Here is a 26,490-nt window from a genome sequence, read left to right on the forward strand (position 1 = left end):
CCTCAGAGCCCGGAGCAGCCCAGGTTTGGGGTCTTGCCAACACCGCATGTGGTTTTCAAGCCTATCCCTTTTCTACCCCTTCCTTTTAGAAGGTGCTGGACGAATGCCAGAACCAGCGGGCCTGCCACCTCCTGGTCAATAGCCGTGTTTTTGGACCTGACCTTTGTCCAGGAAGCAGTAAATACCTCCTGGTCTCCTTTAAATGCCAACCTAGTAAGTAACTTCTGAGGGGGACAGTGTGTTTGGGGTGTGGGTCCCTGGATCATTCACACCCCTGACAAAAATTCTCTTCCAGCTGGCGTTCGTCCAACTTTGAAACTCTTAGTAGAAATGTTGGGGCCCCATCCCACCCAGTTTTTCAGTTTGTGTGTATTTGTGTGTGTGTGTGTGTGTGTGTGTGTACACCCACATATCCATGTGCATTCTTACGAATCCTTGAATTTTAAAAATCTTTCCTAATATGTGAAACTCAGTTGTATTGATGCCAAAAATATCAAGGGTGACAGGAGGCTGCCGTTGCTGTTTTTCAAAATGAGGACTCGCTTCTCCTTTTCAGAGGAAGTTTAGCTCTGAGGCTGACCCTCAGCTGAAGAAAAGCTTGTTCTTCCAAGGGGGCCTGTGGTGGCACAGCTGCCACCCAAGCCCACGGTTTCAGATCCTTATGAACTGGTTTCTTCTCACTTTCATCTCCAGCAGGGGCTCCCTACACAGTTTTCTTAAGGAGAAGAAAAGAGGAAGAGGACCTGGCTGATGCAACCTCTTTTATTCTGATTCTTGTACTTTTCTGCCTTGACTTTGGCCATTTCTAATGCACATCGGTTTGGTGATGAACACATTGCTGGCCAAAAATAATTGCTCTTCAGCGAGTAGGTCATGCGTCCAGGCCTGGAGGGTCTGCCTGGGAGAAGCCGTAGGTAATTGTAGCCTTAGAGGTTCCTTGAAAAACTTGCGGAAAAGAAAGCAGTGTTTTAGCAACGACATTTAACAAAAATGTAAGGAATAATAATTTTTTAAATTCCGTGCTCTCCCCCCAACACAACCATTTTCGTTTGTACATTTTGTTCTCTGTTGGTTTCTGCCTCTGGAGTCCGCATTGCCCCCACCCCTGGTGGCCCAGATGCAGGCAGTGAGTGAGGCGCTGGGACCACACACGTGTAACGGTCTCAAGTGCACATCTGCAGAGAAAGCCCTGGATCCTTCCAGCAAATATCCAGGCTTCTGTCTCAAAGCCTTTCCTTGCTGCGGCCCAGGTACCTCAGAACTGCCCCTAGGCTCTGCCCGCATACTGTGCATTCAAATGCACATTCACACTCACAAGCACACCCACACACACACTCATTTGCATGCATGCACACGCTATCGCACACCTACCACACACACAGTCACTCCTACATGCATACTGTCACACCCATACATCCTATTATACACGTGCCTGCTGTCGCACAAGTCCTCACACGTGCACACTCTCACTTGCACGTACACACAGCCACAAACACCCACAAGCAGGCCCGAACTTTGTAGAATAGCCTACCCCGACCCCCAGGAATTCTCATCACCTCCTGCCCCACTCAGTAGACTCTGGAAAATCACTTCTAGGTCTTCGCGTTCTAAATCACTTCCCTCCTGAGGCTGAATCTCAAAAACGACCACGCCTCTGGGCACGCCCTTGACTGCCTCCACTTGCCACCTTTTTCTCTTCCACTCTCCTTCCGTGGTGAACAAGATAACCCCTTTTAAAGTGGTCCTTGTTCAAAATGTTAACAATAAAACAGTTGGGAAGGATTAGCGATTCTCTCTGTTTATAATTTCATTTCAGCTAATGCTTATTAAGCACCTACTGTGCACAGGGGTTGGGCCAGGTGTTGGATACAGAGAGAACTCGTGTCTTCCAGAAGCTTCCTGGATGGCAGTTTCCAACGTTCCTTCATCCAGTGAGAGTGTACTGCGATCTTCACATAGACGGTTCCTTCTCATCCTTTAGGTCCCAGGCCAAATATTATCTTTCTCCAGAAAGACCATATCTGTCCAGAAAACATCTAAAGAAGACCCCTGTGCCCTGGATACTGGGCAAGCAGCTCAAAGGAGGAGCTGACCTTGGCAGGGGTTCAGGGAAAGCATTCCTCGCAAGCGATGGTGGAGCTGAGATCTGCAGGGGTGTGGGGGTCGGGCAAAGAAAGAGCATTCCATCCAGAAGCCTATGGCCGGAGGGGGCAGTGGGCTGAAAGGAGCAAGCAGGAGCTTGGGCCGGAGGACTGGAGCAGGACCTGGGCCCTGATGGCCACGGAAGGAGCTGGACTCTATCTGTGGGGCGGCATTTAAGCAGAGAGGGTGCTCGAATGGGGTTGGAGGCCCCTCTGGCTGCCCGTGTATAACAGATGAGAGGGACCGAGCCTGGTGTTTTAGTCCATTTGAGCTGCTATAACAAAATACTGTAAACTAGGTGGCTTATAATCACCAGAAATTTCTTCCTCTCACTTCTGGATGCTGGGATGTCCAAGATCAAGGTGCCAGCAGATCTGATGTCTGCCGAGGACCCACTTCCTCACAGATGGCTGTCTTTTTGCTATAACCATACAGAGCAGAAGGGGCAAGGGACTCTCTGGGGTCTGTTTTGTAAGGGCATTCATTCCACTCATGAGAGCTCCGCCCTCATGACCTAGGTACCTCCAAGGCCCCACCTCCTAACGCCATCACCTCGGGCATTAGGATTTCGACATTTGAATTTTACAGGGACACCAACATTCAGACCCGAGCACCTTGTGTAACCTGGACATTGGTGACATGAGTGGACCTATCGTTGGGGAGGCGGCTCCTATGGCTGCTGTGAACTAGAGGTGGAACTGTGGCTGTCCCTACATCCTCCTGCCTCTTTTCTGCAGCCCTCTCACCTCCTGAGGCTCTTCTCCTCCATCGTCCGCAGGCCCAGCCCCTGCATGACGCTCTGATCTTCCAGAGGGTCCACGGCTGCACCCACAGCACGCAGAGCCAGCTCTTGTCAGGAGAGCCAGGGCTGCGCATCTCTTCCCACCTCTGCCCGTGTGCAGGGAAGTCTGCCACGATGGGCATGTTTATACCTGGGAAATGGGCAAACACTGCAGATCGGGGCTTGTTTGTGTGTTTGGTGTTTGGAGAGCTATTTCACCAGCAATCCTCACTAGAACTTTCTTTTCCTGGAGTGTGCACCATGCTTCACCTCCTCCGTAAGTCTCATCCCTTCAGGGAATTTTGGTCTCAGTAAGCCTTCGGGCTTAGGCAGCTCTGGGGTCTTAGCCCTGTCTGCTATGTGACCGTGGGCAGTGCATGGAAACTCTCTGAGGCTCCAAGGCTCCATTGTAAAATGAAGATAATGCACCTTCTGCATAGAGCTCTTGTGCAGACTGTAAATGTCCAGTGCCATCTGTAAAATGCCTAGCACAGGACCTGTGGTGGGGTTCAACTCAGTAATTGGTAGCTATTATTCCGATAGGCAATTCTTGCTAAACGTGCGAATGACTGAAAGGCAGTGATATCCCAAGGGTGGGAGGGGTGTAGACTGCCCTGGGTTCAGGCAATAGCAGGGCGCACTGCCTAAAGTTAAAACATAATAAAAGTGACTAGATATCTGGCTACAGGTTCCTATTGCCATGCACTGGCAATTGTAAATAATGTCAGTAATAAAATATTCCCATTGTGACAGATCACTCCCCTTGCCCACCTTTGAAAGGCCGCTGCTTTATGCAAATATGTCTATGTGTTATTAAAGAGGAGGAGGGCGGGCCCGGTGGCACAGTGGTGAAGTTCGCACCTTCCGCTTCTCGGCGGCCGGAGTTCACCGGTTTGGATCCTGGTGCAGACGTGGCACTGCTTGGCAAGAAGCCATGCTGTGATAGGCGTCCCATGTATAAAGTAAAGGAAGATGGGCACGGACGTTAGCTCAGGGCCAGTCTTCCTCAGCAAAAAGAGGAGGATTGGCAGTAGTTAGCTCAGGGCTAATCGTCCTCAAAAAAAAAAAAAAAAAAAAGAGGAGGAAAGGGCCCACAGAACTTGTGGCTATTGTCGTCTAAGCAGTCATGGTTCCACCTCTGCCCGGGGTCCTGTCACTGTCCCCATCCCAACCCACAGGGCAGTTGTCGACCCACTTCTAGAAGGCTGCCCATACCTTTTCTAATCTGGGACCACTGAGCGCTCTAACCCAGCCCGAAAACAAATTCTCCTTCTCCAAGAAAAGCAGCAATTATGCTAGTAATCCTGTTGTTTTTAGAACCCAGAAATGTCACTCTTAGGCGACAGTGAATTAGCACATTCCCAAGGAACCAAGTGACTCAGCGTCACACAACAGTAATCCCAAGCTCGTAATGGGACACTCGCAGGCCCCTCCATTCCGGGAGATGCTTTGCCCATCATCTGGGGACAGATCGTGAAGGCTCTGCGGGTGGGTGTTGGCGTGCTCTGGGTGAGTTGGGCTGGCATCGAGGCTGCCGTTAATAAATGGGCTTTAATACCCCAGAGGGATGCTGGCTCATAAATGCATTTCCTGATGTGCCTTAAAAAAAAAGAAAAAAAAAAACCACAACTCTTAAAATTTAAAAAATTATGATTAAAAAAAAAAGAAGAAAGAAACCATTCCTGTTAAAGAAGTTTCCAGTTTGCTAAGATAAGGCTGTGTTTTTGTCCTGCATTCTCTCGCCCTCCTTTTTGGCAAACTCTATCACTGGAAGGCATTCTTAACATTTTTTGGGATTCTCCTGGTTGGAAGGGTGCTTGAGCTCTTTTGGTGTCTGCCCATGCCCTCTGTTCAGCATCGAAGGCCATCGTTCACTCTGGGCCTTTGAAGTCAGGCAATATTTCAGTGTTGGGGGGATTTTGGAGTTACTCATAAAATGCCCTGAAAAACTTGTACCAGTGCAGATATGACTCACTGAAATCAAACCATCTGATGTCAGGATTGGAGTCAGTGTTCTTTTCATTTAGAAAAAGAAAACAAAACTTTTCTTGGCTCTAAGTTTAAGCTGTTGTATTAAGATTCCAGTTAGTGGATAAAGGGCATTCTAAACATTTGCTTAGTCACTGCTTCAATTTTCCCCCTTCTGATGCTTCCTTGTGTGTTGGGGTACTGGGGGGGGGGGGGATTTTCTGAGCATCGGTGACCTGGTTTCTGCTCCGCACCTTTCGTTCATCTTGAATGTTCCCATCATCACGTGTTAAAGAACAGCCAAGGTTTCCCAGCACCGGAGCTGGTGGTCATCTTGAGATCCTCAAAAGTTTTCCTTCATGCAGCCTGAAAGTTTGACCTCACTGTGGCTTCTCTGTCTAGGGTAGAAAGGCGTGGGAATTTACAAGTTACAGAAAAGTGGAATTTCTATTTAGAAATTATTTTCTTGTGTGTTTTAAGTTTGGGGCTTAAGCATCATCGGTTCTAGGAGACAAGGTCCCCAAAGTTCCCACCATCACCCTGATGTTAACTATTCACGCCTTCCTGTAAGGTTCAGGTGGGAACTTTTAAATTGGTTTGATTGCAACCCAGAGTAAGAAGAACACTCTATGTTTTAGCCCAGCGTAACACACGTACAACTGAAAAGTTTTTGGTTTTTTGTGGGATGTTTTTGTTTTGTTTTTTTGGTGAGGAAGATTGGCCCTGAGCTAACATCTGTTGCCAATCTTCCTCTTTTTGCATGAGGAATATTATCCCTGAGGTAACAGCTCTACAAATCTTCCTCTATTTTGTATGTGGGATGCCGCCACAGTATGGCTTGATGAGCAGTGTGTATGTCTGTGCCCAGGATCAAAACCCACGAACCCCAGGTCACCGAAGCAGAGCATGTGAACTTAACCACTAGGCCACCGAGCTGGCCTCTAAAAAGTTTTTTTAAAATTATAAAATATTGTTTATCCTTTTTTGGTGTGAGACACTTTGATATTTTCTAAACTATTCTTTATTTTTTTTAATTTTTTTTTTTTTAAGATTGGCACCTGAGCTAACAACTGTTGCCAATCTTCTTTCTTCCTGCATCGTTTTTTTTCTCCTCAAATCCCCCCAATACATAGTTGTACATTTTTAGTTGTGGATCCTTCTAGTTGTGGCATGTGGGACGCCGCCTCAACATGGCCTAATGGGCGGTGCCATGTCTGCGTCCAGGATCCGAACCCTGGGCTGGCGAAGCGGAGAGCGCGAACTTAACCACTCAGCCACGGGGCGGGCCCCCTATTCTTTATTTTTTAAAATTACTGGTCACAATTCATTAAATTGATTTCATGACCCATGAATGGGCTTCAAATCACAATTTGAAAAACTTTGGCTTGTGGTGTATCAGGGAGCTGGGATCAGCCTGCATCACTCATCCAGGAAAGAAGAGAAGTGAGTGCCGGCGTGTGTGTGCGTGTGTGTGTGTGATGGCACGGGGGGTAGACTAGTTTCCCTTACTCTTGACACACTCTCCCTCTGCATCCCAGGCAGCCCCTGACGACCCGAGCAGCTCCCGTAGTTTAGCTCTTGTTTGCTTGTTTGGCTGAAAGATGTGCCCATGGTTGCCATTTCAAAGTAGAAAAAGCTAGGACAGAAGGTGATGGAGTGGCTAGCTTTTTTCATGATTTTTATTTACGAAACGTTGATGGGAACGAGAGAAGTGCACATACAAATAAGTGACCATGGTCCCCTTTGTGTTTTGCTTTGCTTTTGCAAAGTTTCAGTGGCAGCCTAGGGAAAGATATTTATAACATAGAAGAGACAAGACTTAGCATCCAGAATATCTGAATCGCTGCTCCAAACAGTTTCCAAAAATTCAAAATACAACACGCAAAGGATATGAAGACTTGGTTCCCACATGGGCTGTTTTGAGTATTAAATTCACTGACCCTTTTAAAGATCTTAGAAGAAGATCGAGTTCAAAGGAAGTGCTCAATAAATATTCACTATTGTTATTTTAAAAATATCTTCATGGGGGTATCATTTACATAGTATAAAATTTGCCCATTTTAAGTGTGCAATTCAATGATTTTTAGTAAATGTACTGAGTAGTGCAGCTGTCACCACAGTCCAGCTGGAGAATATTTCCATCATCTCAAAAAATGTCCTTGCCTCCATTTCCCATCATCCTCCAGTGATCTCAGCCCTCAGCCTTGGGACAACCAACCTACATTCTGTCTCTATAAGTTTGCCTTTTCTGGATATCTCACGTAAAGAGAATCGTACGCTGTGTGTTTTTTTGTGTGTCTGGAGTGTTCACTATTATTACTTTAAAAAAATCAAATTTTATTTACTGAACATTTTTATTCATTGAATAGTTTTTCGGTACACTCTTTAAGAAAAACCATATTTTCTTCAGCAGTGCATTTATAATGTCAACTCCGGATGACATTGCAAAGGGAAATTTTACTGTGGCACTCAGATGAAACAAACAAACAAACTTGTCACGAACTTCTCTGGGAACCACGTATGACCTGGTTCCGATGGTCCTGACCTAGGATGTCGCGTCAGCCCGAGCGGCAGCTGCTGCTGGTTCACCAGCTTTGGGGCCGGTTCTTTATCCTTCTCTGAAGAGGGACGCTTCACAGACTCCGTGACTTGACTTTCCCCCTTTCCTAGCAAAGGAAATAATCTGTGTTTATATCACCTCTTTTTTAAATACATACATGGGACGCTAGAACGTTCTGAAGTCGGGGGTGACGGTTAACCGGGCTTCTGCAGAGGTTAACCTTCCATCAGGCAGCTCCTGGTCTTTACCTGTGTGGGTCCCAAGCTAACTAAAACTTAGGGAAAGGTTCCCTTCAGTGAAGGAATGTGGGACCTCAAGTTGGGAGAGAGAGAAACCTCCTATCCGCCAGGACCTCGCCCAGCCACCCGTGCCTCCTTCCCCTGGCATCTCCCCGCCATTTGCGCTGTAGTCTAATTCCTGGGTCTTTGCGCTCGTCGATGGGCTCTCCCACCCTCTTCCTGCAGAGGCTTGGTCTTTCAGGGTCAGAGACCCCCACGGGCAGCCAGGGCCCCCCCGATCGTCCCTCTCAGGGTGCAGCTCCGGGGGGATGAGCGGCTGGGATTCAGGCAGAGCTCTCGATTCCTGCCCAGGGAAGCTGATGGTGCCGCCACTGTTTGTTTCTGCTTCAGATGAATTAAAGAACAAAACCGTGTGTGAAGACCAGGAGCTGACGCTGCACTGCCACCCCTCCAAGCTGCTCAACATCTACTCTGCGGCCTACGGCAGGAGGACCCAGGAGAGGGATGTCTGCGCCCCAGAAGCAGAGCAGCTCCCCCCCTTTGGTACATGTTTATGGGTGGCTATAATCAGGGTGCTTCTTCCCCAGGAAGGAGGCCAGCAGCGGCCAGTACGTGGACTAGAGGGAAAGTCGAGGGCTGGGGGAACCACCCACCACGGTCAGGCCTCCTTCTTCCCCACATTCCCAAATCTGTCCGTTGTTCAGTCATTCCACACTGAACAGTTATTGAGTGCCTGCTGTATACGGGGCCTTGTTCTAGGCGTGGGGGAGGATTCAGTGACCAACACAGAGTCTACATGGAGCTAGCCTTAGCAGTGGACAAGGGGGCAATGAGAAAACAGATGGTAAATGAGCTAATTGTTGTATTTCGGGTGCGGGTGAGCGCTAAGGAGAACAGCGTTTCGGGGAGTGTGCTCAGGGAGGACACATTCCATGCGGTGAGGGGCAAGCTGCGCGGACACTTGAAGGAGGAGAGAGAGGGAGCCTGCCCGTCCTTGGGGGGATCCAGGTAGAGAGAAGAGCCAGTGCGAGGCCCTGCGGCTGGACGCAGCCAGCGTGTTCTGTGTGGGGAAGAGTTCAGCGAGTCGCTGTTCTTAGAAGTCTGCAGTTTGGAGCTAAGAGACGATGGCCGAGATGCGGGCCTGACAGCGCCACCCATCCAAGTCATCCTCTATCATTATTACTATTATTAATTATTATTGTTATTATTATTGTTATTTTGGTGAGGAAGACTGGCCCTGAGCTAACATCTGTGCCAATCTTCCTCTACTTTTTATGTGGGATACCGCCACAGCATGGCTTGATGAGCGGTGTGTAGGTCTGTGCCCAGGATCCAAACCTGTGAACCCCGGGCTGCCGAAGTGGAGCACGCAAACTTAACTGCTACTCCACTGGGCCGGCCCCATCACAGATAGCTCTTTATATATATATCATATATGCATATATCTTTATATATATATATAGCATATATATATCTTTATTTATATATGTATCTTATATATATATCACACACTTATGGTGACTGGCAAGTTTGAGATTTGCAGGGCAGGCTGGCTGGCTGGAAATTGAGGAAAGAGGTGATGTTCAATCTTGAGGCTAAATTCCACAGGACAGCTGGCTGGAAACCCAGGTAGAAGTTCTATGTTACAGCTCTGAGAAAAATTCCTTTTTCGGGAAACTTCAGTCTTTGCTTGAAGGCCTTCCTCTGATTGCTTGAGGCCCGCCCACATTATGGAGGGGGACCCGCTTTCCTCAAAGTCTGCTGATTGACATGTTAGTCACAGCTTAAAAACACCTTCACAGCAACATCTGGACTAGTGTTTCACCAAACAACCGGGCAGCACCATAGCCTCGCCAAACGGACAGTTACAACTAACCGTTATGCACCCCAATCTGTGGTGGTGAAACAGCCTGCTCTCCACCCCCCATATTATCAGAGAGGACACACCCAGCTGTGAAACAGCCTGAGGAGTTGCTCTTTATTCTTCAAAATCTCAAATGAGCTCCTTCATGTATTAAACTGCTCCAGTTTATTCATGGATCACATATGAAATTCTACATGAACTTTAAAAAGAAATTCATATATAAGTAATATCTTGGATGTGAAAAAAGAGCATCTTGTGACCTGACTCCCCAGGCAAACTCTCAGGCAAGATGGGAGAGAACGAGAGAGCAGATCCCGGGGACCGTGTGCCGCCAAGGCCCCTCGCCTAGCGTTCTGGGAAGGAAGGCCCTTCTGTCGAGGGTGGAGCGGGCTCTGGAGGGGCAGCCCTGCAGACCACAAAGGCAGGCTGAAGTGGGCATCCAGCTGCTCTTAATTAGATCTGGTGGGGAGGGCTCCCGTCCTAGCAGGCTCGGCTGCCAAACGGGGCAGAAAGGTACTTGTGAGGGTGGCCCCCCATTGTCAATGGCACACCCTCGGCCTGTGCCCCAGCAGTGACCTGTGAATTCCTGAAACGCCATTCCCCCTCTCATATAACACCTGTGTGTGCAGTGTCTCACCCCCTCCTCCCTCATTCCTGGTGCTGCATTGAGTCAAGGGACCGTGGCCTGGCCATTGAGGAGCCTCCCTACTCCCAGGCTTGTCTTTCTCGCCAGAGTGGCTGGAGGCATCCTTCTAAAAGGCAGATCTGACCACTGCCCTTCTGAACATCCAGCTCCCCGTATTATCTGATCTCCTTGGCTGGATAAGGGACACTTAGTGATCTGACCCATTTCTGCAAAAAGGGACCCCAGTTTTTAATATTGGGGCAGGGCACCCCATTTCTCAGGCTTCCTAAGTCTCAGTTAGCCACGTGTGTTTCAGGAGGCAGCAATAAGTCACGTCTATTTCAGCTGTTCTTTTGAGCGGACGAAGTGGGCCAGCCAAGTAGGTAGTTCTGTATGTAGACCGATGATTGACTCTCGGAAGCTCGCTGCCGTAGCTTCCTGGAAAATTGGACGGGAGTTGGGTTTAAAGGGAAAAGTAATCAGCCAAAGAAAATGCTAGCAGACACTGTGGCTCAAAGACAGGTTTCCATACAGAGTTGGAGGAATCCTCAGATTGGCTCTGGTAACACAGTGAATGACCCTTGTTGACATGGAAAAGGTCTGTGAGTGGAAGACAGTGCCCCTTGCTTAGCTGTTCAGTTTGAAAAGCATGAGCCCTGGCAAAGTCACAAAAACAGCCTGCCCATCTTTCTCCCCTCCCTCCTGCCCTCACAGTCAAGTGTTCCTGTCCATTGCCCCGTGAGTACGCGTGAGGTTGGGGATCCAGCCCGTCTGCGTTGGTGAGCCACTGCCAAAGTGCCACAGCCCCCTGGCCTATGCTCTGCGGTGGGAAGATGCTCCCAGGGGAGATGACAGGGCCCTTGAGAAGGCTCAGCTCATCTCATCACCTGGAGAGTGCCTGTTCATCTCACCCCCCAGCCTCATGCGGAAGCCCCTGCTCTGTTCTCACCTTTTAGGCTAGCGCTCGAGGGCAGAACTGTGCCTGCGTGCACAAGTACAAACCATGCGCTGCCCCTGCTGACACATTTCTCTCCATCAAACTGGATACTAAAAAGAGTTTCCTCCTTGGCCCAGGTAAACTGTGCGTGAAAGTTTAAACTGCACTTGGCATGGGTGCCCTACAAAATCATGCGCTTATCCCTCTTGTATAAACAGACTTTCACATCACCCATTTTGAAAAGCACGCTCTTGACCCTCTGTCTCCCACCGGCTACCCATCCCCTCCCTCTGCAAGTCCTGTGGGCGCCCCCCACCGCGTTATTTCTAATCCAGCCACTTTGCTCCCTGCCTGCTCTGGGCGTCTTACCTGGACCATCCGGCCCCTCCTGACTGGTCTCCTGGCCTCCCTTCTCCCTGACTCCCTACCCTCCCTTAGTTTCTTCTTCACCCAGCAGCCAGAGGCATTTTATTTAAATTTAATCTGATCACGTCCCCTTCCCATGCTGCTTCCTAGAGCCATCCACTTTGCCCATTGTAATCAGAGTAAGTCCAGTCTTCCAGCTGTGGTCTTGCCGGTCTCCTTCCCTCACTCTCTCTGGAGCAGTCCGCACCCATTCATACCCTGGGGTCTTTGCACAAGCTCTTCCTTTGTCCTGGAATGTCCTCGCCCCAGGTCTCTGTGTGGCCAGCTCCCTCTGGTCATTTGGGAACCAACTCAGATGTCATCTCCGAGAGGTTTCCCAGGGAACCCTGCCAGCACAGCATCTAGTCCCTGCGGTCCCCTGTCGAGCTGTCCCCCGTTTGATCCTCTTCATGACATGGAAATTGTCACTTATGTGTGTACGGTTCATCTCCCAGGAGAAAGTAAGCCCCACAGAGATGGTGCCTGTCCCTTTGCTGTGGAACTCCCGCAGGTGCCCGGCACCGTGTAGCAGGGCCCACGTGAATACTGAGATGTGTGGATGAGTCAAGCCCCCTCGGAAGGGAGGCGCCCCCACTGGGCCCTGCAGGTGGACAGCTGCCGGCCGGGAATGTGGGTCTGGCTTGTCACAGCTTCTGACCGCTCATGAGATCCTGGAAACCCAGCCTTTTTTTAAACATGTGAAATGTTCCAACTTTTTAAAACACTGGGCCAGCCAAGCAAAACATGCCTACGGGCCACATCCGGTCCATGGGCTGCCGCTGTGTGATCTCTGCTCTGAGTTCCCAGTCTTTACTGTGGCTCGGCCACAGCGCTTTGAAGAACCCTAGAACCGGGCCGGAGCTGGGTAAGATGGTTGCCTGAGGTCCGAGGGGTTGGTTTTCCCCGTGTGCCTCCGCAAGGCGGGGGTGTACTTTTCCTCCTGAGGATAAGCGGAAGTCTGGTGAAACCCCGGATGCTTCAGAGTCTGGTACCCCGTTGGGAGCCCACGTGGTGAAGACCGGCTGGGCCTCGGTGAAGCTCTCCAGGGTCAGGAGGCACAGCTGAGTGTGGCTTTAGCTCTCAGATACTGAGGGAGAGCATTTCCAGTTCTTTCTAAAAGATGATTATTATGGTTATTGTTCTTCTGCACAAGCACCATAACTACATTTAACAGAAATAAGAAAAAGATTCAGCCACAAATTTTACCCATCCGATGAAAAGATTTTTTTTTTTTTTTAAAGATTTTATTTTTTCATTTTTCTCCCCAAAGCCCCCCGGTACATAGTTGTATATTCTTTGTTGTGGGTCCTTCTAGTTGTGGCATGTGAGACGCTGCCTCAGCGTGGTCTGATGAGCAGTGCCATGTCCGCGCCCAGGATTCGAACCAACGAAACACTGGGCCGCCTGCAGCGGAGCGCGCGAACTTAACCACTCAGCCACGGGGTCAGCCCCAAAGATTTTTCTTTTTTAGGATGTTTTCCAAGCCCTGGTAGATGAGCAAAGAACAGTTTTTACATAATGGCAAGTCTAAAGCATATACATTGGAATTCTGCTTTTAAATTTAAGTCTATATCATGGGTATTCTCCCATGTGGCCCACATAATCCTAACAATGTCAATCACTTCCTAACATCTTGTTGAAAGGATATAGTACATAATGTACTTAACCATTCCCTAGTGGCTGGATTATTTCATTGTTTCTGATTTTCAAATATTATCAATAATGTATAATGAACTTGTGCTTGTAGCTTTCTCTTTCTTCTGGATTATTTCCTTAGGATACATTCCCAGAAGTTTTAGACCAAAAGAGGGCATAGCCCTGGGGTCGGCCCAGTGGCACAGCGGTTAACTTCAAGCTCTCCGCTTTGGTGGCCAGGGGCTCGCCGGTTCGGATCCCAGGCGCAGACCTATGCACTGCTCATCAAGCCATGCTGTGGTAGGCGTCCCACATGTGAAATAGAGGAAGATGGGTGCAGGTGTTAGCTCAGGGCCAATCTTCCTCAGCAAAAAGAGGAGGATTGGCAGTGGACGTTAGCTCAGGGCTAATCTTCCTCAAAAAAAAAAAAAAAGAAGGCGTAGGCTGGTTTACAGTTCTTCATACATATCACCAGAGTTCTTTCCAAAAACTTTTTGTACCAATTTATATGCGTAAACAGCAGTGCACAACTGTGAGTTTCCCTACAACGTTGGCAGAGTAATGGATGGTTTTTCTTCATGTTTCCAATTTAATACTTATAAAGTGGTCTTTCTGTATATTTTTTTATTTGCCTTCCTTTGAATATTAATGACCTGGGACATTTCCCATGTTTTTGTGGTTATTGGAGTTGCACACATTGTCTCTCGAGGCTTTGTCCTTTTTTTCTCTTGGGATCTTTATTTTTTTCATAATTTTTATGAGCTCGTCATAGAGTAGAGGTATTAACCCTTCGCCTGCTTTTTCTGCTGTCGATCTCCAACCCCACAGTATATTTTTTCTGAACGTATTGTTTGGGTCTGTTATACAGGGCCGGCTGCTCTTTCAATTCTGTAGACTTCCTATGTAGGGTAAGTTCAAGAGGAAGGAGCTGAGTGGTGGTGAAGAGGGGGATGCCCCAGGTGGGAGTCGGGACCTGTGCCTGTGAGCCCCTGAGTCGTGTGATGCCATCATGCTCCCACAGCATCCTCAGGGCTGCCCGAGGCCTGGCTCTCAGGACCAGCTCCTACTGGGTATTCCCAGGGTGTTGGATGCTCACACCTGTCCTCAGCAAGGCTCTGAGTCTTGGCCCAGAGGAGGGTGAGCAGAGCCTCCACGTTCTGTGTGTGTCGCCCTAAGCTGGGCCCATCTGGAATGTGGGAGGCAGGGGAGGCCGTGGCGAGGTGTTGGTCACACAGCATGGCCTGGCCCTGAAGGTTGCTTCCTTGCCTTTTTCTCATCATCACACACAGAAAATTAACATTCGTATGGCACAGTGGGGAAAGGGAGGTGCTGCCCAGTGCCAAAATCAATGGCTGGGGGGCAGCCCGGGGATACCTGTGTGCATTGACTGGTGAAGTTGGGAAGTTCTGCCCTAAAGATGCACTTGGCCTCTGGGTACAAAGGTGACAGATGCTGGGCTTCTCTTCAAGGCCGTAAACTTTCACTCTCTTCAGGGTCTTCCCAACTTATGCCCAAAGCCCAGTCCCAAAGCCACTCCCACATTGTTAGGATTTTTTTAGCCCAGCAACCCACTTCTAAGTATCAAAATGTGTATATATTTTCTATTGCTATGTAGTGAAATACCTCCAAATTTAATGGCTTAAAACAAAAAACAACGTTTATTCACTCAGTTTCTGTGGGGCAGGAATTCTGGGGTAGCTTATTGGGGCAGTTCTTGCTCAGGGTCTCACCAGGTCTGGTGAGGTGGCAGTTGGGATGTTGGCTGGGGCTGAAGTCACCTGAGGGCTGGGCTTCCAGGGTGACTCAGTCATGTGGCGGACAGGTTGGCACTGGTTGTTGGCGGGAGGCCTTGGTTCGCCCCACATGGATCTCTTGAGTGTCCTTATGACATGGCAGCTTGCTTCTCCCAGAGCAAGTGATGCACAAGGGCAAATGGAATCGACACACTGTCACCTCTGCCATAGTCTACGGGTCCCACAGACCAGCTCTGATACGTTGAGAGAGGAGGCTACACGGGGCGTGAATTCCAGGAGGTGAAGATCATTGGGGGCCATCTTGAAGGTTATTATGGGCTGAATTGTGTCCCCGAAAATTCCTATGTTGAAATCTTAACCCCCAGGACCTCAGAATGTGACTGTGTTTGAAGATAGTGTCTTTAAAGAGGTGACTAAGTTAAATTGAGGTCATATGGGTGGGCCCTAATATGACTTGTGTCCTTATAAAAAGAGGAAATCAGGACACAGATGCACGCAGAGGGAAGACCATGTGAAGACACAGGGAGAGGACGGCCGTTTGCAAGGCGAGGAGACAGGCCTCAGAAGCAACCAACCCTCCTTGACACCTTGGACTTGTAGCCTCCAAAACGGAGAGGAAACGAATTTCTGCGGTTTAAGTCACTCGGTGTGTGGGATGTGTTAGGGCAGCCCTAGCAAACCACTCGAAAGGCTGACCACCACAACCACCAAATGAAAAGGCAGAGCGGTGAGGCCGATGACCAAGCCAGCCGTGAGACCGGCTTCAAAAAGTGACATCTTACAGTCACGCGAATTCGAACAAAGTAGGTCTGGGGTCTGATCTTGAGGGGGCTGACCCAAAGACGTTTCTGAAAGATCTTCTAGCAAGTCAGATCCATCAGGACTCATGCCTCATCTGGTGGAAGAGAAACCGAAAGAAAGGTATGAAAGTGATTGATCATTATTGGCTCCCAATGAATAAGAGAGGAGCCACCTCTCAACCCCAGAAGGGAGTGAACCTTCCACAGACCTGGGCGTGAAAGCAGGGCTCCAGAGCCGTCCCCTGGCTGGGCAGCCGCTGTGGCCCGTCATTTCCTGCTGCAGTTACATTTTCTGGGTGGGCTCCAGAGATTCTGTTTCCTTACTAAGAGAGTGAGAAAACCACACACTGGGCCTCAGAGGCTGGGCTAAGGCCATCCCAAGGCCAAGTGTGGGCAGGCCAGGACTTTTCAGCCAAAGATCAAGGTGCCGGGGGCTCCCACTGCCAAGACAGAGTCCCTTAGGAGCAGCAGCCTCATTATCTAAATAAACACAGGTTGTAAAGAGTGATTAACTTCAGTTTCACGTTAAACGGTAGCCAAAGAAATAAAAATTAAATGGTTGAATGTCTTGTTATCACACGTATTGGGGTGGAGGGTAGTTTGCCAGGAAAGAGAGGGCGCAAACAAAATCAGCCTGGGAGGGAAATAACCACTCAAAAAAAAAAAAACCCTGCAAACGGTTCAGAGCTCAGTGTCAACAAGGAACCGTCAGACTTGAATCAGACCTGAATTACCTTGGGCCTCTTCCTGAAACCACACAGTGGGCTCCTTCACTCCCGTCCAGGTAAATTCCTTCCGTCGCAGGGTGGCAGAAGCATGCAGCTGTAGCTCACCCTGGGCACAGACCTCCTGGGTCAGAGAGGGCTGTGGGCTTATAAACGGGAGTCTGTTTTTTTTTTTCTTCCTCTGTTAGCCTTCAAGAATATGGTCAGGCACATGTCCTAAGAAAATAGAAGCTTCCAGGGGCACTCCATACAGTTCTGGCAGGAGCGTGAATTGGCACAAATTTTCTGGATAACAGTTCGGCCGTGTGTATCAAAAGCCTTAGTATTTTGAATACCTTTTGACAAAGCAATCTACTTCCAAGAATTCCTGTGGAAACGGTCATGCTTGTGCACACAGATTTAGCTCTAAGGATGCTCCATGTAGAACTGTTTATGATATTAGAAAATGGAAATCACCTGAGTGTCTCCAAGGGGATATTGTAAATAGAGCTGCTACATCCGTAAAATAAGAGACCATGCAGCTCTTTAAAATGATGCTCATGTTAAAACTTTCACAAATATATTTAATAAATGGGAAAAAGTAGCATGCAAAGTAATATGTGTATGATCCCCTGAGGGGGAAGGGCATTTATACATAGAAAAGTGACTAGAAGGATGTTCTTTAAAGGTGAACAGTTCTTTTCTTTTTTGTTTTTTTCCTTTCTTCTTCTTCTTTTTTTTTTTTTTTTTGGTAAGGAAGATTGGCCCTGAGCTAACATCTGTTGCCAATCTTCTTCTTTTTTTTTTCTCCCCAAAACCCGAGTACATAGTGTATATCCTAGTTGTATGTCCTTCTAGTTCTTCTATGTGGGATGCCACATCAGGATGGCTTGATGAGCGATGTGTAGGTCCATGCCCAGGATCTGAACCAGCAAACCCCTGGCTGCCGAATTGGAGTGTGTGAACTTAACCACTGTGCCACCGGGCTGGCCCCAACAGTTTTTTTCTTGATAGTGGGATTTACTGGGGATTTTTATTTTCCCAGTTTTGGCATATTTTGGCATATTTGGCAAGATTTTTAAGTTTTCAACTATAATCATATTTATCTTGAAACAGAAAAAACAATAATAGTTTATCAGACTTCTAAGAATATTTCCGTAGTTCAGACTGTTACTTCTTCCCAATGCAGAAAGCTTGTACAGAAATTATATATCCAATTCTCACATCTCTTGAGATTTAAGGGATTTTTTTTCAACTGATAAGCATGCTCCACTCAGAACCCCAAATAATACAGAGGCTCCTAAAGACAGCAAAAATATCCATTTTTTGGATCCTGTGCATCCAAAAAAAAAGCAATAAAAAAATAAACTAGAAGAAAATTCAAAGGATATATCTTTCCCCCTAGATAAACTTTTCATGGCTCTTGGGGCCAATTGAGTTATACAAAAGAGTAGTTGATTATGACATTGCGGAAAATTTTACATGTCTGAAAAAATTGCCTCAGAGACCCTCATATTTAAAAGCTGTCTTCTATCCAGACATGAATTTTATTTTACTTTTTAAGAAAGTTTATTTTGCTCTCTTTCATTTTAAAGCAATGCAAACTCACAAAAACTTGGAAAGTATCTTAAAATTTATAGGGGGAAAAAAATTTTTTTTAAAGCCCACCTCTTTTTTGTCACCCAAAAATACTCTGCTACCATCTTGGCAATTCTTCCAGTGTTTTTTTTTCCTATATGCAGGTTGGGGGTGTAATATTTAGTTCTGATCATACCATGCCATATATGTTTGTTTTCACTTAACAGGACCAGAGAAGGCATATAATTTAGACTGTAAAGTGTCCACGTCCCGAAGGCCTTTTTCAGAAGTCCCATTTTCCCTTTGAACGTAAGGTGGCCTGACGTTGGTGATGGTATCTGGCATATGTTGGGTGCTGGCACTGGACAGCTAAAGGCAGGGTTTTATGTAATAGTCACGCCAACCAACAAGTCAGTTCCTCGTATCTTCATTGACCAACTGAGGCAGCTGGCTTTGCAAGGGGGCTGATGTGCCCACTGCTCCATCCCGTTCCTTGCAGCTACCACAGGCAGAGGGCCTTCTGGAACCTTGACCCCAGCAGATCTTTCATTCAAGCTTAGAGACAGCTGGTGAGAAAGGCTAAAGTTTGTGTGGACTTTGACTTCTGCAGTTGCCTCGTACAAATCTCGCAGAAATCCAGTGGCAAAGGTATCCTTGTGTCATGCAGGAGGAACACAGTCTCGGTGAGTCGAACAGTCCCAGGTGCTGGGCACACCACAGGAGGGGTACACCCCCTTGCCCGCCAGGGGCTCTCAGTCTGATGAGAGATGCAGGTGCCACAGCGGCTGACGTAACACAGCATAACACACTGGGAGCGGCACAGCCCTCCCCGAAGGCCCCTGCTCCATGCTCCCCCCTCTCCACGGGGGGTCCCCCTCTGAATTCTGGAAACCACTGCCCTTGCCCCTTCAGGCTTGGGGTGGTGGCATCTCTCTACCCGGGGGTGCTGCACCATCCTTTGAGGTGTTACATATCCCACTGACACCTCTGTCCAGTCCTTTTGTTAAGCTCTCTTTACGTGGCCCAGTTGGAGCCATGGGTGGCCTGTTGGGACCCTAACGGTGCCCCTTGCTCTTTCTACTGCTCCTTACTCTTCATAAAGACATACTAGGTGCTTCTGGCTCTTGGTATAGACGGACGCTTAAAACATTTCATTAGAGCTCTGTTGGCTTCTTGACTTGGTGTGTTTGCCTTTCTTTCATTTGTGAGGACCCACCGAATTAGGTCCCGCAAGATGCATCCTTTAGACTCGAGTATCAGAAGCAGTCAGAGAAAAGATGGACCAATTCCAGGCCAAGTGAGTAGCTGAGAAGACCTGACCAGGGACCAACACAAGGACGACAGCTCCCTGAGTCCCTGAGAGGCGGCTTTTCTCAGCATAGATTCAAACTCACCGGCCAGGCGCCCCCACAGAAAACACTTTCTAAAGCCAGCTGTAGGAGATGTTTGCATTACCTGATGTCCAACTCAGTCCACTAATTCCTTCATTAAATACAGCGTTGTTGATGGCCTGCTGTGTGCCCCAAATACCCGATTATCAGATATTGTGGAAGAGTGCGTACAAAATCAATCAGAACCTTCATGCATATATTCAAATCAAGTGCTTTTATGATAATGTTCCTCACCATTTGTTGAGATATATGTATTACACACGTTACGCATTTAGCTATATAACAAATATATATACATTTATGTTTACACAGATACGTATATATACATGACATATACATATATATTACATAAACAAATATATATTATATGAATAATATATATATTTAATTGTCCTTTCCTCAAGAGCATTGTCTTTCCTGGGGCTGGCCTGGTGGCATAGTGGTTGAGTTTGTGTGCTCCACTTCGGTGGCCCAGGGTTCGCACGTTCGACTCCCGGATGTGGACCTATCATGGCTTGTCAAGCCACACTGTGGCAGCATCCTACATAAGCATTGAGACCTTGGGCAGGTTACATAGCCTTGCTAAGCGTTAGCCAAGGTAATTAACATTAGCCGTTCTAACAAACAACTCAGCGCCTTAACCCAGGGAAGGGCTATTTCCTGCGCACAGCACAGTCCGATGCGGCTTGGGTAGCTCTCCTGGGCGGCTCTCCTCAGCCGTGGCTCAGGGATCCAGGCTTCCTCCACATCGTGAGGCTTCAGCATAAACAGGGAAGGAGCATGGTCATACTTTTAGGAGTTGACTCTGGCAGCATTGTTTGAGTTGATCGCCCTAAGGAGACTAAAGAATGGATGTGAGACTGTTGATTTTACTGTTGTCCTTGACTCCTAACTTCTTGTCTCTTTCCCCGTGTCCAGGTTTTTACCAGATGTTGCTGCTTCCTCTATGCCCCTATGAGACTTTTGTGGCTCAATATGCCCAGGAATAAATACTTATATTTTTATTTCCTATGATATTATTATTACCTGACTCCTTGCTTCCAACATCTCTGGTCTCCATTTAATCTAAAAGAATTCTGGGAGAAAAATCGTCGTGAGAAAAGGCTTTAATAATTTATGTTTTCTTTTTAAATTCTTTTATATATTTGATGTATACAACATAATCTGTGTAACACTTACGCACATTGTAAAGCAGAATAGATAATGCTTTACACCCCAAAGAACTAAAATCTGCAAGCAAGTTGCCTCCCTTCTCCCCTGTCCCAGTGCCCTGTCCTTCCCAGTGGCAACGACTATCCTGAGATTTCAGTTTATTCCTTTCCCTTTTCATATTTGTTTTCTTACATGGGTCTATATGTTACATACATACCTTTTTTAATATTTCTTTTCTTTTGGCTAATAAAAATGGTGTCTAACTGCATGCAATTTTCTGGGACTAGCTTTTTTTCAGTCAACGTTGTGTCAGTGGTCCATCCATATTGTTGTGTGTAGCTGTGTCCATTCCTTAGCAGTGTTGAGTGACGTTGCATTCTTCATCCATTCTCATGAGGATGGGCATTCGGGTTGTTTCCAGGTTTTTACTGGTAAGAGCTGCGCTTCTCTGAACAACTTTATACATGTTTCCTGGTGGGCATGTATGTAATATTGTCTCTAAAGCACAGGGCTACAGCCCCTTATTGCAGTTCTGGAAGCCAAAAAGCTCTGAAAAACCAAGAGTTTTTAAAAACAAATTCATGTGGCAGAAAAACCTGATCCAACCAGAACTAACTAGAAGTTTTAATTCATCTTCATTTATCTCACTTAATGTGCATATTTGCATGTTTCACTGGAGAAATAACAATGTATTTGACTATGAGTTTCTGCCCCAATGCGTAGGATTACTTCTCTAAAATCGGAAGAATTTTGAATTCCAAAGGGTTTCAGGAAAGGGATATGTAGGCCGCAGACTCTTGAGAGTGAAATTGCTGAGTCTTAGGGTGTGAAAATGTTCATATTTAAAAGATGCCGGTGTGTGTTCCGGGGAGAGTTAACACTCCCACCAGCCATGTTCAAGACTGTCCACTGATGCACACCTTCTCCAACACTTGGTATTGTCAGGCTTCTTAATCTCTGCCAATCTAGAAGGCGTAAAATGAGATCTTCATTATGGTCTTAATTTGCATTTCCCTGATTACTAATAAAACTAAGTTTCTTTTCATGTGTGTATCAGATATGTTTCCTCTTCTATGAAATGCCTGTTCATGACTTTCATCCATTTAAAAAATTTGGATTGTCTGTTTCGTATTTATCTGCAGAAGCCCTAAGTCTTTTGATTATATGTATTGAAAATATGTTCTCTCCATTTGTGGCTTATCTTTTCACTTTCTTTGTGGTGCGTTTTAATGACCCATAGTTCTTAATTTTAAGGTAGTCAAATGTACCAATCTTTTGTTTTTTTCACTTGGTGCTTTTTGTATTTAAGGAATCATTTCCCCTTCCAAGATCTGAACATTGTTATCCTCTGTTTTTTTCCTTCAAGTTCTGCTTTTCACGTGTAAGTCTTTAATCCTTCTGGAATTGATTTTTGTACGGGAACTCAATCCCACTTTTTTCCTGTGGGTAACCAGATGTGCCACTCTCCCCCCCCGTTCCCCCCGCCACTGCCACATCACCCCTGTCCAATACCACAGTCCCACACACACCCGGCTCGATCTCTAGGTTCCTTCTTCTGGTCCATGAGTAATATTTCTATCCTGGGGTGCAACACTGTCTTCATTTCTGTAGATTAATGACGTCTTAATATCTGGTAGATATTAATATCTGGTAGCTTTCTCCTATCCCATCGCATTCTTAATTCCCTTCATTCTTCCTCCTTCCCTTCGTTAACAATGGCTCACACTTATTGCAGTGCTTGAAGCACTTTATGAAAATTAGTTAATTTAATCTTCACAATTAAGTCATGGCATTTTTTTAATCGTAGTTAAAACAACTGATAACATATAATTTACCATCCTAGCCATTTCTAAGTGTATAGTTCAGTAGCATTAAGTATATTCACATTGTTGTGCAAACAATCTCCAGAACGTTTTTGGTCTTGCGAAACTGAAACTCTATCCATTAAATAATAACTCCCCGTTTTCCCTTCCCCCAGCCCCTGGCAGCCACCGTTCCACTTTCTGTTTCCATGAACTTGGCTAGTCTAAGTCCCTCGTGTGAGCGAATCCTACAGTATTTGCCCTATTGTGACTCGCTTATTTCACTGAGCGTAATGTCCTCAAGCTTCATCCATGTTGTAGCACGTGTCAGAATTCCCTTCCTTTTTAAGGCTGCATAATAGTCCATTGTGTGTATACACAGCATTTGTTTTATCCATTCTTCCGCTGATGGACACTTAGGCGGCTTCCCCCTCTTGGCTTTTGTGAAGGATGCTGCAGTGAACATGGCGTGAAGACAGGGCATTTTCTCTGGCTTCCGGTTCTGTTTGAGTCCTTCTTGCAGCTCCCTTCCTCTGGTTGTCGTGCACCCCTGGACCCCACTTCTGGTTTACCCCCTCTGCTCTCTTCCCAAGTGACCATTTCGAGACTCTTCCTCTGAGCACTTGTCTCAAACGCCTGGTGGTGAGGGTATCAGAAGGCGGGAGGAGTTTCAAAAGGGATGGAGGCTGGGGCCTCACCTCTGTTCATTTGCTCTGTAATTCTTTGAGCATTCATTGAGCATCAGGCCTGTGTAAGCGGGAGCTGCCTGTCTAGTCTGGAGACAGACAAACGAGAAAATAAGTAGAGCCATGATAACAGCTATACAAGGAACAGAGGAAGCACAGAAAAGGAAAGGACTAACTGTGACCTGGGGGTGGGGATGGTGGAGAAGGTGACCACTGAGCGGACAGAGGGGAGGGGGGATTCCAAGCGGCAGAAGAGTCTACTCAGAGGTGTAGGGACGTCGAAGATCACAGCCCGGCTTCTGGAGCTGCAGTGAGCTCGGCAGCCTGGGGGACACAGGCTGGGGCAGAGGAGTGGCTGCCACGGAAGCTAAAAGGAGGAAGGTGGGTGAGTCACAGCGGGCCCTGCACACTATTCTCAGGAGCTGGGCTTGATCTTAAGGGCGGGGCGGGTGGGGGCCGGATCTGAAGTAGGGGAGTGATGTGATTAGAAAGAAGATATTGAAGGGCAAAGGGGAGCACCACTGGAAGTGGGAGGAAAGAGGGGGAGGCCAGTTAAAAGCCTGACAGCAGAAGTGACAGGGTTGCGGCTGAGGCTGGGAACTGAGAGGAGGGCTTATTCTCAGCCAGAACATCAGATTGGGAGGGCATAGGGAGGGGGACGGAGCCGAGGCTTCCAGATGGGACTCCTTGGAGATTGAGGTACCAGTCCCTGAGAGCAGGAAGCAGGAGAGGAGCGGGGCTAGGTTGGGGCGCTTGGTTGTCAAGGGGGGATGGGAGGATGTGATGCATACGGTGTAGACGGTCTGGACACGAGGAGCAACAGGTTTCTGGGAGGAGAGTGAAGGCAATCCATGCATGGGGTGGAGTTCCCAGGAGGAGCCAGGGCTGAAGGGAGAGAGAGTCCTTGGCTCTCGGAGGTTCGGGATGGACGTGGGGCCAGGTTGGAGAGTGCAGGTGGAAGAAGAGAGCCCAGGTACAGGAAGGAGCTCACTGTGGGTGGGCAGGTGTGCAGAGGGCTCTGCGATGGAGGAGATAGCGACAAGTGGGGAGAAGGGCACCAGGGAGCAGAGGTCCGGGAGGGCTGTTGTTCAGAGTCCCAAAATTCCAGAGATGGGCAAGGATTAGGATCTCCCCCATCTCTTGGACAGGACAGTAGTAGGTCCCATGATCTGAGGGAAGGGATCAGTGGTCACGGCGTGTGTGGGACAGACACACACTGAGGAATGGATGGGACATGGGCCGGAGGAGATGCAGTGGAGGCCAGGGCACAGAGGACCCTTTCTAGAAGCCTGACTGTGAAGGGAAGAGATTAAGCTGGAGAGAGGTTCAGGGATGTGGGGAGTACAGAGTTTTTGTTTGAGAGGGTAGAGGAGTTTGTCATCTGTAAGACGTGAGCAGACGGCACAGGAAAAGTCCAGTGACTGCAGGTCCCTGCCACTGTGACCCCACCACTCTCCCTGAGCCGCTTTATCACAGCATGAGCCCTCAGGCCGTCCCGCCCAGGGGAGCATGACCCTCTCCAGCATGACCTTCCCAAGGGCATAGCTGGATATGGACATTCTCTTTGAAGGTCTCTCCCATCTGAAATGCAGAACAGTATTTTTTTAAGTGAATTTATCATCTTGTCGTCTAAACTGCATCCTCCTAGTATCCCTGGCAATGGGCACCACTGTCTCCTAGTCTCCAGGCTGAGGGTCTGGATCATCCTGATGGGTCCCTCAGCCACCCTCCACTGCAGACCTGGAGAGCTGAGCTCAGAGGCGTTCATGTCCACACCCCACTGTCCTCTAATTCTCTAGCTGTGTGAGGTCTGCAACCTCCCTGTGCCTGCTTTCTCATCCACAAAATTGATATTTTATATATTCTTTCCTTTTATATATGTGTATATATGTCTATAATATAAGCAACCTATTATCTATTATATAAACAACCCATAATATATATAATAAACAATTAAATATATACACAACATTCCCCCTTTCTCCATGGTTTCACTTTCCGTGGTTTCAGTTACCCAAGGTCGACCCGGAAGCAGATGATCCTCCTTCTGAGAAATAGTCAGAAGGTCGTTATTAGCCTAATGCTACGTCACAATGCCCACGTCATTCCCCTCCCTGCGTCTCCTCCTGTAGGCACTGTGTCACCTCACTTCATCACGAGAGAAGGGTGAGGACAGTACAATAAGATAGAGACCACATTCACATAACTTTTATACGGTATATTGTTACAATTGTTTTATTACATTATTAGTTATTTTTGTTAATCTCTTACTATGCCTAATTTATAAATTAAACTTTGTCATAGGATATATAGGGTTCGGTACTCTCTGTGGTTTCACACATCCACTGGGGGTCTTGGAAAGTGCCCCCTGTGGACAAGGGGGGATACTGTATAATAAACAGCCTATCTCATAGGGTTGTTGGGAGCATTAAATCAGCTAACATGCAAGAGCCGAGGACAGAGCCTGGCGTGTTAGTTGTTATTATAAGTGAACCGAACTTTGCAAAAATCTCTAAAATTCTCTCCTTCTCAGTGCCCTGCTCTTCAAGCCCTTAACTCCTCCCAATGTGTATGACTAAAATTGCTCCTGAACTGATGTCCTGCCTTTATGCCTCTTCTCTCCCACGACATCCTGTACACTGTCCCCAAAAGACAATAGCATTAGGTCATTTCTTTAGGCTCCCTGTTGCTTGCAGAATAAAGTCCAAATAAAGTCTTTAACTTAGCTTTCAAAGGCAGTCTCAGTCTTGCTCCACTTTACTTTTCTGGCTCATTCTCTGTGGCTTTCCTGCCCACACCCGCTATTCCAGCTCATGCTCAGCCCTCTAGACTCCCCTTGAGTGCTTCTGGCCACTTGCCTTGGTGTTTATGCCTTTCCCTCTTGCCTGCTCTTTCTCCCATGACCAAGCCCCTCTCCTCCAAAAAGCCAGTCTTGACCACTCCAGTCCACAGCAATCTCTCCCACCTCTGACCCCAGCACCTCTTGTCTGGACCACTCGCTGTTGACACTCACTCCCTGTTTCACATTATCAGACATGGGGTCACACATATGGGTTTTGTCTCTCCGGCTCCATTGCACGTCCTGCCAATGCGAGGTAGACTTCTTCCAACTTGTGTTTCTGAGCACAGTGCCTTATCCTCTGTATGTGTTCAATTAATATTTACTAATTGTGGTGACATCGTGCCAAGGTGCTGAAAAACGTGGCCTCGTGCTTATTGGTTCCTTTCATTCATTCATTCATTCATTCATTCATCAGTTATTTATTGGGCTTCTGTCCTGGGCCAGACAGTGGGAATTAGATGATGAGCAAGATAGAAATAGTCTGCTGTCATGGAGCTTATGTTCATGGAGGGGAGATGGATTCTCAAAGTAAACAAAAAAAAAAATATTTTGAAGAGGGGCTGAATGTTATAAAAGAAATAAGATCTTCATTCCATGTTCTACGTATGTTGCTTGTTCTGTATGC

General features: G+C 47.4%; 1 protein-coding gene across 11 annotated transcripts in view; it reads left to right on the forward strand.

Moving 5' to 3' along the window:
• The window catches only part of EVA1C (eva-1 homolog C), a 97,828-nt gene that overhangs the window by 37,620 nt on the left and 33,718 nt on the right, over positions 1 to 26,490 (forward strand). For 9 of the 11 annotated variants that reach the window (XM_070488765.1, XM_014827591.3, XM_044750937.2 and 6 more), the window contains exons 3-4: positions 90 to 213; positions 8,081 to 8,233. In XM_070488765.1, coding sequence (XP_070344866.1) covers positions 90 to 213; positions 8,081 to 8,233 — 277 coding nt within the window. The remainder of the gene's footprint in view (positions 1 to 89; positions 214 to 8,080; positions 8,234 to 26,490) is intronic. The other 2 variants (XM_014827592.3, XM_044750938.2) reach the window with 2 other exon arrangements.

This window comes from Equus asinus, chromosome 18 (assembly GCF_041296235.1).
Source record: "Equus asinus isolate D_3611 breed Donkey chromosome 18, EquAss-T2T_v2, whole genome shotgun sequence".
NCBI lineage: Eukaryota > Metazoa > Chordata > Mammalia > Perissodactyla > Equidae > Equus > Equus asinus.